This window comes from Mauremys reevesii, linkage group 7 (assembly GCF_016161935.1).
Source record: "Mauremys reevesii isolate NIE-2019 linkage group 7, ASM1616193v1, whole genome shotgun sequence".
NCBI lineage: Eukaryota > Metazoa > Chordata > Testudines > Geoemydidae > Mauremys > Mauremys reevesii.
Window position 1 is genome coordinate 107,874,764 of NC_052629.1, and position 13,922 is coordinate 107,888,685.

The window sequence follows — 13,922 nt, forward strand, 5'->3', positions numbered from 1 at the left end:
TAGAAATAACAGAGCCAGGCAGCCTGTGATTCTAAAATTAACCCTCAGTGAGGGATCCATGGCACATCTCTCCACCCAATAAGAGATGCAAGTCACTTCCAAAATAACGAACCATTACATTGTGTTCATAATCTTGCCTGCATTAGCGCTAGGGTGACCAGACAGCAAGTGTGAAAAATCGGGACAGGGGGTGTGGGGTAATAGGTCCCTATATAAGAAAAAGACTCAAAAATCAGGAGTGTCCCTATAAAATCGGGACATCTGGTCACCCTAGTTAGCACACAGTCATATACACTGTCCCACAGAATATATCCTGGGCGTACAGTGAATGACAATCTTCTATGGTCACAAAAGGAATCCAGAGATAAGCTAAATTGGGTTAGTATTCATCCTGAGCCGATCCCTCATTCACAGGCAAATTCTCTTCTGTGGGCCACATTCCACTCCAGTGTAAATCCAGAATCATTCTGTTGGCTTCAGTGGACTTACTTCTCCAGATTCACACTGCCTTGCTGGGAATGAGAGAAGAATCCAGCCCTGTATCTCCACAAAGCCTGAATTGTACATCCCTGAATGCACAGGGGAGGGAAACTCAAAGCCCCAGCCTCATGCTCCCCCCTCCCATTTCCTCCAGGGGAAAAAATCATTCACAGAGCATGTTACACCTACTGCCTGATCGTTTTGATTTTGCTTCTCTAGGGAAAGTATAGCAGTCTCAGTGACCCCTTGCCCACAGCCTCACCTCACAGCTTTTCAGCCTCTAGAATCCTTGGACTATCAAAGGAACAAACTGCCTGAACCACTGAGGATTAAAGTAATCAGATGAGCTCAATGAGACAGATCCTGAGGTCCTTACACAGGCAAAACTCCCTCTGGAGTCAATGGGAGATTTGCCTCAGTAGGGACAGAATAAAAGCTGGGTAAGAACCCTGAGGATTTGTCTCCAGATTTGGATGCATCTGAGAATCACTGAGTCTCTTGAGTTCACAGCTGTTACTTACTGAAAAATTTAGAGCAAGTCTTTGAATGATGCTTCAGGGATATGAATTTACTTTTAATTAAGGGACAAATCATCAAAAAAAAAAGTGTGTGCCAGTGTGTACCCACATTTGAGTGCACAATTACACATGAATATCAGGCTATTGCATGCACATAAATGCCATTTTGCACACACAGTTGCCTGATTTGTGTGCCTAGTTGCAGTAATTGTGTGTGCAAATGAAGACATACACTGTGCTTGCAAGCTATGCCCTCTTTTTTTCAATTATATGGGCCCTTTTCATTGGCTCACAAGGCTGATTAATCATGGAGAATGTAAGAAGCTTTGCCCAGTGGTGAGAGCGAGGGATTAGAATTTAAACCTCCTGGGAGCTGTACCTTCCTCTGACACTGGTTTGCTGTGTGACCTTGGGCAAGTCACTTACTTTTTTCCTTTGTGATTCAGTTTCCCCACCTGGAAAATGAAAATAATAATAGTACCTACCAATGAGACTTATTTCCTTTTTGTAAAACTCCTTGACATCCTCAGATGGTAGGTGCTGTATAAATGCGTAACAATAATTTAAAAGATTTATGAAAGGTAAAATTTTCAGAAGCACCTAAATCTGATTTTCAAAAATGACTTAGGCACTTAGAGCCAGATATTTAAAGGTATTTGGGCACCTAACATTCTAGATAGGTGTCTAGTAGGATTTTCAAAAGCACCTACCTCCAATTTTAATACCTTTTAAAATCTGCCCTGAGGAGCCTACATTTCACTGAAAGTCAGTCAGACATAGGCTCCTAAGTCTCTTAGGTGCTATTGAAAATGTTATCCCAAGTGGAAAAGATACATCCATCTCTGATCTCCTTATTGGTGCTGAATATTCCAGGTACGTTCAGGTAAAATGCATCTGCTGTGCTGCTGAATGTACCAGGTACCCGGACATACTCCTGAATGTACCAGTGTAGACCCTAATATCCCATTGATTTCACTGGCCTGGCAGTGGATGACAGTAGTAGTGCAGAGAAGATGATTGAAAATCAGCAACCAACAGATTAGTCCTTAATGTTTTTAATAATCATCATGTATTTGTACACAGGATATTTCTACTTAAATCCAAAGGAAATTCCTGGGAAAGAAGGATTTAAAAAAAAAAAACCCATAGCATTAGTGGATTGACTTTTTTCTAAGAAATCACTGCACGGAACCTGCAGCTTTGCTGACAAATGTAGAATTGCACTGAAACTAGGGTACCATATTTGAACTTTCAAAAAAGAGGACACTCCATGGGTGGGAGCGTAGCCCCGCCCCATCCACTCCCTCCCACTTCCTGCCCTCTGACTGCCCCCCACAGAACCCCCAACCCATCCAACCCCTCCTGCTCCTTTTCCCCTGATCATCCCCTCCGGGACCCCTGTCCCTAACTGCCCCCCGGGACCCCACCCCATCTAAGCCTCCCTTTTCCTTGTCTCTGACTGCCCCCTCCTGAGGACCCCACCCTAACTGCCCCCTTAGAACCCCACCCCTACCTGTCCCCTGACTGTCCCGACTCCAATCCACACCCCTGTCCCCTGACAGCCCCCCCCCCAGGAGCCCCTGACCCATCCAACCCCCCTGCTCCCTGTCCCCTGACTGCCCCAACCCCTCCACACCCCTGCCCCCTGACAGGCCTCCTCCAGAACTCCCGACCCATCCAACCCCCCTTGCTCCCTGTCCCCTGACTGCCACTCGGGACCCCCTGCCCCTTCTCCAACCTCCCAGCCCCCTTACCATGCTGCTTAGCCCAACGTGTCTGGCTCCACGCGGAGCCAGACACGCTGCTGCAGACATGCTCCAGCGCTCCTCCGCGGAGCGCACAGCCCCGCCCCCCGAGCGCTGCTGGCGCGGTGCCCTGAGGTTGCAGGGTAGGGGGGGAGCAGGGGAGGGGCTCTGGCTGCTGGAGGCCCCGATGCAAGTGGCTCAATCCGGCCTGGCCGCTCTGTCAGCCGCGCTGCACTCTGCACTGGGAGGGAAATCCCGGACCTTTTTAGATTTTTACGAAGTCCTCCCGGACGGCTATTTAAAACCCCCAAATCTGGACATGTCCGGGATAATCCAGACGTATGATAACCCTAACTGAAACTTGTTCATTGACATGACAGTAGTTGCTTCTTGACGCAAGGAGAGCAGGCATTAGTTTGCAGAGAAGTGATAATTTTGTTTTCTGTGGCTTGGGATGAATTTGAAGCTGAATAGCAGTGGTGGCTCTGCCAAACCACATCCAGAAAGAAATTGGTCATCTTTTTTATTTTTTCCTTTTGATTGATATTTTGGGAACAGACTCCCTTTGAGTCCTTATGTCTATTCGTCTCCTGCCTCCACAAGGCCTCACGTTTGTTCCCATCCAGTACTTCACTTGCTCAGAAAGGGAGAGCAGGAAATCACTCTTATGTGTTGCTTTTCAACAGCCTTGCAGGCTCATGAGCCACTGATTGGAAAGTATTGTTAAGAGATGCCAATGCCAGAACCTCTGACATTTTGGTGCATCAGATAAAATGGGACCCAGATCCAAACCATATCTGGGTTTGCTTTTGCTTTTTTCAAAACCAAACCCCTTTTTCACAAGCTGATGTCTAGTTGGCCATGATGAGTGAGCAGGGGATGAAGGCAGAGAATTCCTGAGGTGACATTATACAGGACGAGAAGATCAGGACGAGAAGCTTGAATTTGATGAAGTGGAGGAGAGGAAGCCAGTGGAGGAATCTAAAGAGAGTGGAACAACATGGTCAGAAGGGTACGCAGGGTAAATCGTTGTCCTAAACGGTAGGGAACAAAACAAAGACACTTGTCTGACTATCATTATAGTTATTAATTATTTATTTATTAATCACTAATTTCTAGATTAAGGTACAAAATTATCGTGATGGACCTGGAACTCACTGAGGTTTGTTAAGACACTTGAAGATTTCACCAAGTCTTTCCCACACTCTGGCTTCCGCCACGCTTTTATTGTATCAAAACCAAAGGAGCTGAGGAAGTGTTATCCTATCTGACATGGGTAACTGCATGGAGACTAGAACTAGGCCTGCAGCAAGCTCACATCTGAATCCTTAGTTCCCCAGAGTTCAAGTAGATTTAGATCTTCTGCCCAGTTCAGGCACATCTCTAATTCTGCCCCCCTGGAATTGCTGTTAACTAGGGGACTCACGTTCCCATTGATTTTAATAGAATTTCTTGCAGAGCAAGGCACTGTTCAGGCCTGAGAATGACGCCCTCAGAACTGCAACCTGTGCAGAAATAATTAAAATCAGCGGTTCTCAAACTGTGGGTTGAGACCCCAGAGTGGGTCGCAGCCCCATTTTAATGGGGCCGCCAGGACTGGTGTTAGGCTTGCTTCAGCTTGGGGCTGAAGCCAAAGTCCAAGCCCCACTGCGTAGGGCTGAAGCCGAAGCCAGGGCTTCTGTCCTGGGCGGCGGCGCTCAGGCTTTGGCTTCAGTCCTGGTTGGCAGGGCTCAGGTTACAAACCATCCTCCCCGGCCCAGGGCTGAAGCCCTCAAGCTCTGGCTTTGGCCCCACTGCCCCTGGGTTGTATAGTAATTTTTGTTGTCAGAAGGGTGTCATGGTACAATGAAGTTTGAAAAACCCTGAATTAAACATTTACAAATCTTTCCACATTATGTAAAAACCAAGCACCTGTGGCATCGCTGCTGAGAAGAAAATGTCACATCAGCTCCACACAGGAGCATTTTAAAAATTCAGGCCCTTCTCCCTGATCCAGCCACGAATGAGCTAATCAGCTGGAAAGTTCCCTTTCCAGTCATTGTTGAACAGCAGGAGAAGGGACTGCGGGACAACGAGTTAATCAGCCCTGTGAGAGTATTTATCTGGCAAGCCAAGCTGGTTGCTGTGACATGCAAGGACACACAAGACCATAGGAGCTTTCACATAAATTTTCAGTCCCCGGCTGCATTTGCTTTAACTCTTTTCACTCAAGGAGTCTATGGACTGAAATCTCCCTCAAACTCCTTTCTTTGTTGTTTTTACTTCTCTCCCCCTCCCATGCGTCTCTCTCTGTTATTTAATCTTCATGATGAGGCAGCACTGACTGTGCTTGGTTAAGATCAGTGTCCTGATAAGAACTGAAACAGGGTTTTCACAGTCAAACAAACACTTTAAGATAATTCATTGACCCTGAAGCCATTCTTAAAAGAGCCAGGAGAGGCACTTTAAGTGCTAAGAGTTCCCAGTGCACAGAGAGCTTCCAGAAATATGAAAATGTTCAGCTGTGTGTCTTAGTGTTATACAGCCTGATTCTCATTTCACAGTGGTGTAAATCAGGAATATCTCCACTGAAGTCTGTGGAGTTACACTGGAGTAAAACTACGGTAAGTGAGAAGAGAATCATGCCCTTTGTTATAATTTATTCTGCATATCAGATCAAATATTCTGCTGTCATTTACCCCAATGACTCCACTGTCAAAGGCATTACTCTGGATGTCCCCTGGGGTAACGGAGAGAAGAATCTGGCCTAGTTTGTTGCTGCTGTTTGCAGTGCAGTTTACATCTGAAAGAACAGGATGGGTTTGTCATAAAGATCTGGGCTTAGAATCAGACCAATTTCTGAGCCATCACACCCAAGTGAGAAGAAAAGTGGGGGATGACACAGAATGGGTGTCTTTTAAAAATCATTTTTCAGTTTCACTTGGATCTTTAAATTCAGCGATTCTGCTTTGGCTGCTCCTTCTCTAATGCCTCTTACAACCTTCTATAGCCCCCCACCCTCATTCACACACGCACACACACACTCTCACACTGTCTCTCTCACGTGCACACACACCTCTGAAATGCCTGTGTGCAGAAGAGACCACTGTAAAGTGAAATCTCTGCAGGGGCTTAAAGAAATGTGCACCGCAATTTACAAGACACTTTGCTTTCTGCTGACAAGAGGGGGTCTTGCAGGAAGCTTTGCCATTGTTCATTGCAGTGTGTCTTTTGAGTGTCCCTCTGGCACTTTCCTCTAGCACTTAAGTGACTATAATAATGGGACTGTAGTTAGAGCCCCAGAGTGGCCCCTGTGAGAGCATATGGTTTTGCTTTTGATTTACAAACAATTTTTTTACTGTGCAAAGTGAAGAGTCCCAGATTGACAGCTGTGTCACGGGGAGACTGAAGTCCTCTATATAACCGCTGAACAGGTACTGAAGGTGAAGCAGCCCTGCAAGATGAGGCGAGAAAGTTGTTCAGTTTTCATTCCCATTTGGTCTTAGACTGAGACCGCCAGCAAGGGTGCCAGTTAGTGCTGACAGTGGTGGGGACAGCTGTCTGATGGGAACTGGACTGAGGCGACCATCTTGTTGCTATCACACAGCCATCAGATGGTATTGATTTTTGGTCACCACCTTCTTAGGGTGGACTTAAACTGGTGACCCAGAGGTAAAAGGTTAGGGTCACATTCCCAGTTCTAGGAGCCATGCAGTCTCCCTGACATCATGGGGTCAGCTTGTGTTTTCACTTCGTTTAGTAGGCTTCAGGCTGACTTTAAGGTATGACTGAAGGGGACTTTTTCATGACTTTTCAGTGTTTCCTTCTGTCTCTGTGTGATAAGAAGGCTCAACATGTTCTCAGCAAAGTTTCCCATTAACCTTTCTTTGTTTTCTTGTCTTCTAAATTGCAGAGCACCACTGATTGTCCACGGATTGTACCTGCCTCGCTAGAACCGATGCCCACAGGGGCTTCTCAGGACATCATGATCTCACTGGCTAATGCTGCTTTCTCCAAGGTAATTGAATTTGTAGGCAAAGCAAAAAGGTTCAAATGAGCTAACCAAGTGATCCTATTGTGGCACATAACAAGTCCAAGAGCCAGACTACTGGATTCTGCTGAGGGAGTGCCACCCTCTGCCCATACAGGAGTGAAGTCCCAGATCCTCAAAGGTATTTAGGCACCTAACGCCCATTAACATCTAATCTTAAGCAGTTTACCCATTTCCACCTTCATTAAATGCAGAGATAGCTGTACTAGCAGAGGACATTCATGAAAAGTAGCCACCTGGGTGGGTGGGTTGAAATAGAAAAAGCAAAGGGAAAATTCAGCTTGCATATGGACGTTCTCTAGGGACCTATTATAGTTAATGCCAGACCTTTCATGGCATGCGTGCAGTATGTGGATTTATGCACATTGTAAAATATCCTCTAGAACAAAATGTTTGGGGGAAATAAAATTCACACTTTTGGTGGATATGTTTTCCATGTTCCATCCTGTGAGCATGCAGGTGCCTGGCTCTCACAAGGGAATGCTCCCCAAGCAGTGTGCTGGGCAATCCTCGGGGCCTTGCTTCTGGAAAAGAAAGAAACACTGTTAAAAGGGAAAGCTAGCATGAAGACCAAGTTAAGTCCAGAAATATAAGCAGAAAGCCCCGCACTAACCAGACCGACACAGAAATGTATTTTAACTTTACTTTAAAAGAATGATGTCCCTTTCTGTGAAATGCTTTGGCGTGTAGGTGGTTGCATGGGGCAAATGCAAATCATAGCAGTGGCCACAGAGTGATGCATTCTAGGATGTGTTTTAGAAGCCAGGAAGGGACAGAGGAAATAACGGAGGGGTGGGGAAATATAATAAATGCTGGTATTTATGGAATACTGTCTTGTGTTGTTTTGGGTCAGGTTCTCAAACCTTCATGTGCAATTGTGGGCCTAATTCATCTACACAGTTACCACAAAAGCAGATGCCAAATGGGGAAATGTGCACACCAATGACCACTTATCTTGTCTTTTATTCAGCGTGATGAGCAGATCTTGGGCATGTCTTCAGGCGTAAAGGGCTTGGGCAGAAGGCAAGCAGGATCAGGCTGTAGGGCTGTGATGTTAACAAAGCTTTGGGAAAACCTTGTTCTGTACATTACACCAGCAAAGAAAACTGTTCTCTGCTGTAACTTGGTTGCAGTTTCCTGTCTAAGGTCTTGCATTTGTAAATAAGGATGTGCCCCTGTATTGTCAGCAAAATGGGAGAAAATCCGGCTTCCTCTGTGGAGCCACAAGGTGGCTAAAGAGGAAGACATAGCACATGTAACCTGATCAGCAGTGGAGTAAACAGGAAGGTTACTGAGGCACCTCAATTCCCAGAGGGCAGCCCAGACGACTACCTTGCAGTTTGATTTCCTCACTCCTCCAGTCTGCAAAATCCTCCTGGAGCAGCAGAGCAAGATTAGTTCTGCTGCATTTCTCAGGAGAAACTCAGTAACTCATGATCATTCCCAGCACAGAGGGGATCCAGGAAGCGAGATCCATTGCTGCTGCTATTGAGACTGCTAATGTGTTAACGAAAGAGGGAGAGGGCATGGATCGGTTTAAAGAGCATATGTTACAGCAGGGGTTGGCAACCTTTCAGAAGTGGTGTTCCGAGTCTTTATTTATTCACTCTAATTTAAGGTTTCGCATGCCAGTAATACATTTTAACGTTTTTAGAAGGTCTCTTTCTATAAGTCTATAATATATAACTAAACTGTTGTATGTAAAGTAAATAAGGTTTTTAAAATGTTTAAGAAGCTTCATTTAAAATTAAATTAAAATGCAGAGCCCCCTGGACTGGTGGCCAGGACCCAGGCAGTGTGAGTGCCACTGAAAATCAACTTGTGTGCTGCCTTTGGCACACGTGCCATAGGTTGCCTATCCCTGCATTACAGATTGGTGTAATGATTAACAGTGAAAGGATTTCAGCCTCGCTCTTGCTGCCGCACGTGTGATGTGTGAGTCAGTTGGCTCCTGCCATGAATCAGGAGCTTCTTTCACGTTTCAGGCTGTTATATCAAATCTGTGCGGTGATTTTTAGGGTATATTTAGTGCTCATTAAAAGTGCTGCACTGAGCCTCGGAGACAGGATTTATTCACACAGGATGTGTACACTAGGAAGACCGGGAGCAGAATTTGGTCTCTGCTGTTATTAGTAACATAGTGTAGGGAAATTTATTTTTGAAAAATACTGTGTGCCAGATCCTTAACTATACCATAGCTCTGCTCAGCACAGTTGACACTAGGGCAGGGATTCTCAAACAGGGGTCGCAGGAGCTGCTGGAAGCGGTGGAGACCGAGGGACGTACTGGCCGCCGCTTCCAGCAACTCCCATTGGCCCGGAGCAGCGATCTGCGGCCAGTGGGAGCCGCGATCGGCTGGACCTGCGAACGGGGCAGGTAAACACACCGGCCCGGCCCGCCAGGGGCTTTCCCTACAGAAGCAGCGACCCCTGTTTGAGAAACCCTGCACTAGGGGGACAAAAGTGGCTTTAAGCCCAGATGACTGGCCACATTACAGTTCATCTTAACCAAGACAGCTAGAGACCAGTTTGGCTCTTGCTGTTACTTAGAGCAGCCTCAGAGCAACTCTAAATTCCACCCTTATAAAAGCCCCCTACAAGTCACTGTGCTGGCTGAGGATCTCCAGGGTACTATACACTTTGGATATGCCACCTCCCACCCCTACTCAAGCCGTGGATTCCCTCACTCCAAGGGAAATCTTCAGTTGTCCTGCCAGAGCAGCTTTCCTGTAGCAGACAGGGGCCAGGATCTGTCCCTTGTGTGATTTTTAACATGGTGGCGATTAAGCGGTTACTCCCTTTGCTATTTATGACTAACCAGGGTTAATCAGGATCTGTAATCCCCAAATTCAAACCCTTGGGTCCTATTCCAATCTCTGACTAAGTTATCCCATTGGTAACTCCACTGATCTATAGAGTTACTTCTGATGTTCACAGAAGAAAGAGGTCAGAATCAAGCCCTGCAGCTCCATTCATCTCTGATTCTGGTGGAAAAAATAGAAAAGTATATTGCTGCAAAAGCTCTCTCCTCTCTTCTCTTGCTTTTAGGATACTGTTTTGGAATGTCATTTTGGAACTGACAGGACGTTTGAAGCCAGATGGGTGAATACCTCCACCATTCAGTGCAGCAGTGTCCTGGTAAGTATCTGGGCAGAGGGTCTGCAAGGCAGTCTGGGTTTTGTTCCAAACAGGGGCATTTGGATAGGGCCCATCTCATCCCTCCAGCTCCCTAACATACAACAAATAAAACACTCCCACCCTCTCCCTCCCGCCTGCAAACAATGCGGAACTGGAAAGGAAACAAAGCGGCTTTTAGCATTGCCAGAAAGATGCCCAGAGTGCTCTTTGCATATGCTGATAGCTGGGGAGAGCATTCCAGAGTCACAGGCACTCTGCTTCCTGTCTTCTCTGCCTTATCCCATGGGACTGTCTAGCAGCTCTCACCCCACCCAGTCTCAGCATTAGTACATTAGTTCCCAGCATGTCCCAATACACTTCACTGGCCTCGTTTAGAGAGTTCCTATTACAGGGTTCATCTAATCCTGTTGCTTCTAATCTGCCCATAGGCAATGCTCAGTATTGCAGGAAAGAGCATTCTGTCACTTGGAGCTCAATCTTGCAAGGTGCTGAATCCCCTCAACTCCTGTTGGTGTCAGTGTGAGATGAGGACCCTCAACATCTTGCAGAATTGAGCCTTTACAAGGCCTAATCATGCCGCCACTGCAGTCCATGGCAAAAATCCCCTTAGCATCAGTGGGAGCAGGCTTCTGCCCTGTATCCGCTGAACATATGTCAGAGATTTGTGGAGAGACTGTATCAGCTATGGGGATGGTGGGGAATTTATAATAACCGTGAAGAAAAAGATGCTGTAGCTGTCGCCTGAAGAATAATCCCTTATTTACATACATTGATCTCAGTATCCGTTAGTAATGTCTCCAAAATATTCAAGTTCCCGTAGTGTCGCTGTAGAGTTAGGTGCTACCCCTGCAGAACAGGGTTCTGACAGAAACATTTAAAAAAAAAGGTTGAGGGAAAACTTTTCCCTTAGTCATATATTTTGGTGGAACATTTTAAAATATGTAGACAGGGCAGACTGCTACATTTTCTTGCTCATTTCCACATAGAGATCAGCAGATACAGGCCCCTGGGTTAAATAATACCTCCATAATGGATGGTTCTGCTTTTGCTGAGGTCTCCGTGAAAATAATTAAGGAGGACAGAAAAAATACCCCTCCTTTCCTTTTTCCCTGCTTCTTTCATTCTGAGAAACAATGCTATAAAGTATATGAGCACTGTTATAATGAAGGATGTTAGTTATCGTGTGTGTGTGTGTGCGTGTGTGTGCGTGTGTGTGCGTGTGTGTGCGTAGGGGGTAATCTGCTATTTTAGTAAATTTCATTAGAACATGTTCATTTCTTTCTTCATGCAGCTCCACACATCAGAAAAAAGCCATATCTTCCCGGTAAACCTTCAGCTGAAGGATAAGCCAGACAGATTCATTGACAGTCCACAGATGATGACAGGTTTGGGCTGAAGATATTTTTCACTCTGCTTTAATTTGGTTAGGTTAAAGGCTCCTAGAAAACTAACAAAACACTAGAGTCATGAGAGAGAGAGTGTTCTAAGTATCAGATGCATGCACACAACTCACACAAACCTTATACACACAGCTTAACATACACGAGCATGTGTGCACACAGACCACATGTCAGATACATTTACACCCCCCAGACAAACATGCATACAAAGCCGTAGACATAAATCTTGCACACAGACACAAGATCACCCTCAGGCTAACACCCCAGTTTAGACTGCTTGCTTGTCAGCAGTGTATAGAACAGAACATTCTGAAATAATAGATCTCAACAGAAAATGTGAAGTGTCTCCCAGGGTCAGTGAAGGAATTTAGCTCAAAGGAGATAAGCATAGATAGGGGAGGGCCCTTGCAGAAGCTTTTATGGGAACTGGGATCAACATTTAATGCATTTTAAAAATTCACTTTTAAAAAAATCTTGAGAAGGAATAGAATGTATAAACATAATTCCCCCAGGCCCACGCTGCATCTCTGGGAAAAATACAAGGGTTCTTTGAAAAGCTCCTTGCTGCATCAGCAAACTAAACAAGGAGCAAAGAAGTAAGATTAAAAGCGCACCCAAAGCAGTGGGGGAGTAGTGGAGCCCTACTGTAGCAGCTTGTCTACTTGGTGGTGTAATGTGCGCCACAGGGGTCTGGTTTCTAAAGTGCACTAACATGTTGCACATTAATTGGTCCATGTAGACCCTGCTGGTGTGCACTAAAAGTTCCCTAGAGAGCTTTAGTGTAGCACTGAAACAGGATTATGTTAAACACACTAAGGAGCTTTTAGCATGTACCTGCAGGGTCTACATGGGCCAATTAATGCACAGCCTGGTTAGTGCGTTTTAGAAATCACACGTCCCCCAGCAGTGTGCATTACCCCATATGTAGACAGGCCCCTAGATTAGTGCAGAACAAGCTCAGTAGACTGGCCTACCAAGCCTTAATGTTCACATGCTGACCGCCTCTTCTGTCCTGCGTCTCTGCCTTTGCCATGCTTTGAACTCTCCAGCTAAACCTGCATGTAGCATCTATGAGGCAAGTTCTTCTCTCACTTACACCAGCTTTACATCATTGTGACTCCAATGACTTCATTAGAGTTACTTCTAATTTACATTGGTGTGAGAGGAGAATCAGGCCATTAGCATGAGCTATAGTGAGAAGATCCAGACTAGGCTGAGAAACACTGAAGCACATCTATTATAAGCCCAGACAGACAGGTTTCCTGGTAGGGTATGGCAGGGTGGAAGGAGGCATCTTGCAAGGGAATCAGGCAGTGGGGAAAACATTGAGTGAGAGGTTCCCAGGGGCAGAGAAGTACTGCTGGAGGGGATCAGGATGAAGGCACTTTGATTTCTTGATCTAATCTAGGTGGTGAGTAGCAGAGGGAAAGGGGCACTGGGATGGGGTCACTTCTCTTCATAATAGAGGATACTTGAGTCTCAAGATAAGTTGGGATCAGAAAAGACAGAGAGGGGAACACCTGTAGCCTCTTAAATCACAGAGTCCATCAAAGAGCAATGTGACCGCAGTAGGAAGCAGGGCGGACTGACCTGGGAACGTGGTCTAGTTTTACTGGGGCTGTCTGCATGGGGGATGGGAGAGCAGGGGATGACTTTAGGCGAGGGACAGGACCTGAGCCTGTAACCTGAGCCAGGAATGGGGGTGGGGAGAGTCAACACCTTTGCCCAGGAAGCTGGATAAAGGAAGAGAGACTGCAGGAGAGGTTTTTAGTTTCAGTTTTGGGCTGTCTGGGAAGAGGCAGGGAACCCCAAGTCTGGGGTCTAAGATCCTTGCCCCCCAGAGGAACCTGACTGAGGGGTCCTGGTTGTACCTACAAGCCCTGCTTGGGATGTGTCACTGTTGTCTAATAAACCTTCTGTTTTACTGGCTGGCTGAGAGTCACGGTGAATAGCAGGAAGTGGGGGTTGCAGGGCCTGGACTCCTCCACACTCCGTGACAAGCATTGAATCCACACCCATAGTTGCATGGAGGAGTGGTTAGTTTATGTGGCCGAAGTTTGGATTCAAGATTGCATAACTTGAATCAACCTCTCTACCAACTTCTCTGGTTCCACTCTACCTTGGTCAGATTGTACATTTGAAAATGTATGGGCCAGTTATACAACAGTATAACTCCTCTATTGGCCTAAGTCAAGCTACTTTTGATTTTCCCCACTCTCGCTGGTTTTCCCTACCTTGCTTTATCGGTCTTTATTCTAAACCATGTTTCAGTCTCCAAAAATATCAAAGCACATGTAAGCCCATTACCTTAGTATTAATAGTACCCAGTGTAACACACTAAGTCAGGGAGCAATTCTTGCATGGAAAATAGGAGATTTTCATGCATAATTGTGAAGACTCAATACCCTAAGCTTAGGTGGATTATTGCATTAGGTGGGGAGCTGGGAAAGGGCATTGGACCCCAGACAAAAAATTGACAACAATTTGATTAAGTGGTTAGAACAGGGAGATAAGATTCTTAGATTCTCTTCTTGTCTCACCTCTGACTTGCTCTGTGATTTTAGGCAGGTTACAGGGGCCAATGTTTTAAAAAAAGTTCATACATTTTAGAG

General features: G+C 45.9%; 1 protein-coding gene across 1 annotated transcript in view; it reads left to right on the top strand.

Annotated features, from left to right (window-relative positions):
* The window catches only part of PLXND1 (plexin D1), a 133,394-nt gene that overhangs the window by 50,522 nt on the left and 68,950 nt on the right, over positions 1-13,922 (top strand). The window contains exons 9-11 of the mRNA XM_039480790.1: positions 6,636-6,740; positions 9,821-9,910; positions 11,202-11,295. Of these exons, the coding sequence (XP_039336724.1) occupies positions 6,636-6,740; positions 9,821-9,910; positions 11,202-11,295 (289 nt within the window). The remainder of the gene's footprint in view (positions 1-6,635; positions 6,741-9,820; positions 9,911-11,201; positions 11,296-13,922) is intronic.